Here is a 4,823-nt window from a genome sequence, read left to right as displayed (position 1 = left end):
TCTCTCTCTCTCTCTCTCCAGGGGCTCTACAGCGGTGGACGGCGCAGGCTTCGGTGTGGATCGACCCGCTGAACTCAGCAAGAGTGACGATGAGTACGACGCGTTCCGCAAGAGGATGATGCTGGCGTACCGCTTCAGACCCAACCCTCTGGTGACACTCACTCACTCACTCACTCACTCACTCACTCACTCAATGACTCACTCACTCACTGGCTCACTCACACACTCACACACTCACTCACTCACTCACTCACTCACTCACTCACTCAATGACTCACTCACTCACTGACTCACTCACTCACTCACACACTCACTCACTCACTCACTCAATGACTCACTCACTCACTGACTCACTCACTCACACACTCACTCACTCACTCACTCACTCAATGACTCACTCACTCACTGACTCACTCACTCACACACTCACTCACTCAATGACTCACTCACTCACTCACTGACTCACTCACTCACTCAATGACTCACTCACTGACTCACTCACTCACTGACTCACTCACACACTCACTCACTCAATGACTCACTCACTCACTCACTCACTGACTCACTCACTCACTCAATGACTCACTCACTGACTCACTCACTCACTGACTCACTCACACACTCACTCACACACTCACTCACTCACTCAATGACTCACTCACTCACTGACTCACTCACTCACTCACACACTCACTCACTCACTCACTCAATGACTCACTCACTCACACACTCACTCACTCAATGACTCACTCACTCACTCACTGACTCACTCACTCACTCACTGACTCACTCACTCACTCAATGACTCACTCACTGACTCACTCACTCACTGACTCACTCACACACTCACTCACTCACTCAATGACTCACTCACTCACTGACTCACTCACTCACACACTCACTCACTCAATGACTCACTCACTCACTGACTCACTCACTCACACACTCACTCACTCAATGACTCACTCACTCACTCAATGACTCACTCACTCACTCACTGACTCACTCACTGACTCACTCACTCACTCAATGACTCACTCACTCACTCACTGACTCACTCACTCACTCACTCACACACTCACTCACTCAATGACTCACTCACTCAATGACTCACACACTCACTCACTCACTCACTCACTGACTCACTCAATGACTCACTCACTCACACACACTCACTGACTCACTCACTCACTCACTCAATGACTCACTCACTCACTGACTCACTCACTCACTCACTCACTGACTAGCTCACTGACTCACTGACTCACTCACTGACTCACTCACTCACTGACTCACTCACTGACTCACTCACTCACTCACTCACTCACTCACACACTCACTCACTAAATGACTCACTCACTCAATGACTCACTCACTCACTGACTCACTCAATGACTCACTCACACACTCACTCACTCACTCACTCACTGACTCACTCACTGACTCACTCACTCACACACTCACTCACTGACTGACTCACTCACTCACTCACTCAATGACTCACTCACTCACTCACTGACTAGCTCACTGACTCACTCACTCACTCACTGACTCACTCACTCACTCACTCACTGACTCACTCACTCACTGACTCACTCACTCACTGACTCACTGACTCACTGACTCACTGACTGACTCACTCACACACACACACACTCACTCACTCACTCACTGACTCACTCACTGACTCACTCACACACTCACTCACTCACTCACTGACTCACTCACTGACTCACTCACTCACTCACTGACTCACTCACTCACTCACTCACTAACGAACCAAACGAACGATTCATGTTGTAACGCTATCTCCTGTTCCTGCAGAACAATCCCAGAAGGCCGTACTACTGAGCGCCGGATCTCCTGTGTCAGTGTTCAGGCTTCACCAGCTGTCTTTCAGAACATACAGTTTTTCTTTCTGAGCCGCTCACAGACTCGATTCCTCCAAGTGTTTGTGTTTCTGTGAAGATCTTCCTGTGATATCCCTTCACAGCTGTCTGAGCCGCGGGCGTCCGCTGGGCTACGGCACGAGCGTCCGCGTGGATCCCGTTTTACTCATTAATGAGCAGATATTACAAACCCAACCTGCACAACGTCTATGGTTTTAGATTTCCAGATTAAACTCAGTCTGTGATTCAGATCTATTAAACATCTGTGATCCTCAAACTCTGTGTGCGTGTGTGTGTTATTGTATATTTGATTCACTTCTATCATCTTTGTACTTTCACTAGTACATTTTACATGATCTTGTGCAGTGAAAAATTAACTTATATATAATTATAAATATTCCATGGAGTAAAAATAGTTTTTGAATTGGAATCAGAAAGTGCTTTATTGTTTATTAACACAGCAGAATAACAGTATGATCACTGTCTGAACGTTACAACCATTGTGTCGTGTTTGAGATGTTTCTTCAGTTTTCCTCAGTGTCACCCATTCTTAGATAAGTAATGATTTAAATGATTATTTATTGAAATATTAAATGAAGGGAAAAATGTCACATGAATTCTCATATAACAACAAATTACATTGTAGAATTGGGCAAAAAAAACGAGTTTATATATTTATTTGAATATGTTGTCTAGTTGATATAGAAGCACACTTTCACCACGAAAGGAATCATGCTTTCGTAAATCTTAATTATGACAAAATAGAAATCGTTTTTTTAAATATTTTTTTTAATATTATGAGATAAAATGTAAAAAGTTGAAAATATAAGATACTAATTTATAATCATGAGATTATAAAATCGAAATTATGATATTCTAAATTATAATTATGAGTTTAAAATTCGAAATTGTGACTAATTTAAAATCATGAGATTATAAAATCGAAATTATGAGATTAAAAATCGAAATTATGACACTAATTTAAAATCACTAGAGATAAAAATTTGAAATGTCATACTACATTATAATTATGAGATTAAAAATCGAAATGATGTCCTACTATATTATAATTATGAGATTAAAAATCGAAATGATGTCCTACTATATTATAATTATGAGATCAAAAATCGAAATGATGTCATACTACATTATAATTATGAGATTAAAAATCGAAATGATGTCCTACTATATTATAATTATGAGATCAAAAATCGAAATGATGTCATACTACATTATAATTATGAGATTAAAAATCGAAATGATGTCCTACTATATTATAATTATGAGATCAAAAATCGAAATGATGTCATACTACATTATAATTATGAGATTAAAAATCGAAATGATGTCCTACTATATTATAATTATGAGATCAAAAATCGAAATGATGTCATACTACATTATAATTACGAGATTCAAAATCGAAATGATGAAATACTAGGTATGTATGACTTTTTACGTCAAAATTTCTACTTTTTATGTTAATTTTGACTTGGTACGTCACAATTGACCCTTTGCAGGGAGCTTGATTGACAGGTGATCTGACCGATCATATTTCGCCATCCGCCATTTTGTCCGACAAAGCATTCAGGAGAGTTAGTAGATTAACATGGGAGGATTTGAGCTTGAGAAGCGGAGGTTACTGACGCCTTTCCGCAGTTAAAACAATAACATTCCTTCTGATGTTCATTCATGTTTATTTGATAAACTAGATCGAAGGAAGAGATGATCGGTTCACGAGCAGCTGTAACTGATGCTCTATAGCGATCTGACACACACACTGAGCCACAAAACGGTTTATTGTATTTAAAAAAAATTTAAATGACCAAATTTGAGAGGTGAGACTTTGTTTAATATCAAAAGTAACCGAAAAGTAGCTGGTCTGTCCTGTCTGTCAGTGAGTTGTCAGTGTCCTCTCTGCTCCGCGCCGTGTTTTTCACTGCGTGAGAACATGGTGTGTGTGTGTGTGTGTGTGTGAGAGCAGCGTAGCTTGTCGGACATAGCGACAGTAACTAAGGTGGGCGGGTCTTTGCGAACGGTCAATTTGGACTTTTTGTCATAATAATGACTTTAAGTCATAGCTTCGACTTATGCCATAATTATGATTTAACAAAGCATGTTTTTTTCTTATGTGACGGAAATGTGCTTTTATAATTTTCCGTTTTCATTTACATTAGTAAATCCTGTCAGACTCGTCCCGCCAGTTCCTCCCCTCGCGAGATTCCGCCGAGATCTCGTTCAGGGTAGGGTCGTGGAAGTCTCGCCGCGGTTGGCGCTCTCGCGAGGTTTGCCCGAGCTCTCGTGTTGTTGTTGTTGTGGTGATGATGGCGGCTGCTGGCGCTGAGGCCCCGGACTCCTGGTATCTGGCTCTTCTCGGGTTCGCCGAACATTTCAGAACCTCCAGTCCTCCCAAAATCCGCTTGTGTGTGCACTGCCTGCAGGCCGTGTTCCAGTTCAAGCCCCCGCAGAGAGTGGAGGCCCGGACGCACTTGCAGCTGGGCTCGGTGCTCTACCACCACACGAAGAACAGCGAGCTGGCCCGCACGCACCTCGAGAAAGCGGTGAGAGCGCGCAGGAAAGCCCGAGGCTTCAGCCGAGCGACAAGGCCGCAGTCCCGGGCGCTTCATTAGTGTTATTATTTTTATCGTTGTGGTTGTTAATTCAGTCCTAACAGATTCAACGCGTTCAAGTACTATTGTTTTTAACATCTTATTGTTACTAACCATGTATAATAATCTTTTGATAGAAGCTCTAAGTTATGTGTTTGTCCTGTGATGCGCTGCTATAGACACTACCGGTGATTTATGATTCATGTTTAATGTCTCTTTCTGTCTCTATTTCAGTGGTTCATCTCACAGCAAGTATCCTTTACCACAGTATAAAGCAAATGTCACTCGAGTGTTGTGTAGAGAGTGATGCTGACACAGCTGAGCT

At 42.0% G+C, this 4,823-nt stretch overlaps 2 protein-coding genes across 2 annotated transcripts in view; both read left to right on the top strand.

The window, feature by feature from the left end:
* Positions 1–2,256, top strand: part of sugp1 (SURP and G patch domain containing 1) — a 15,538-nt gene extending 13,282 nt beyond the window's left edge. The window contains exons 13-14 of the mRNA XM_079614398.1: positions 22–151; positions 1,825–2,256. Coding sequence (XP_079470524.1) covers positions 22–151; positions 1,825–1,851 — 157 coding nt within the window. The 3' untranslated portion in view covers positions 1,852–2,256. The remainder of the gene's footprint in view (positions 1–21; positions 152–1,824) is intronic.
* A 1,912-nt stretch (positions 2,257–4,168) lies between these two features.
* Positions 4,169–4,823, top strand: part of mau2 (MAU2 sister chromatid cohesion factor) — a 21,302-nt gene continuing 20,647 nt past the window's right edge. The window contains exons 1-2 of the mRNA XM_079614405.1: positions 4,169–4,450; positions 4,733–4,750. Coding sequence (XP_079470531.1) covers positions 4,211–4,450; positions 4,733–4,750 — 258 coding nt within the window. The 5' untranslated portion in view covers positions 4,169–4,210. The remainder of the gene's footprint in view (positions 4,451–4,732; positions 4,751–4,823) is intronic.

The sequence above is a fragment of the Phoxinus phoxinus genome (assembly GCF_949152265.1).
Source record: "Phoxinus phoxinus genome assembly, chromosome: 5".
Lineage (NCBI taxonomy): Eukaryota > Metazoa > Chordata > Actinopteri > Cypriniformes > Leuciscidae > Phoxinus > Phoxinus phoxinus.
This window is presented reverse-complemented; position numbering and strand designations above follow the sequence as displayed.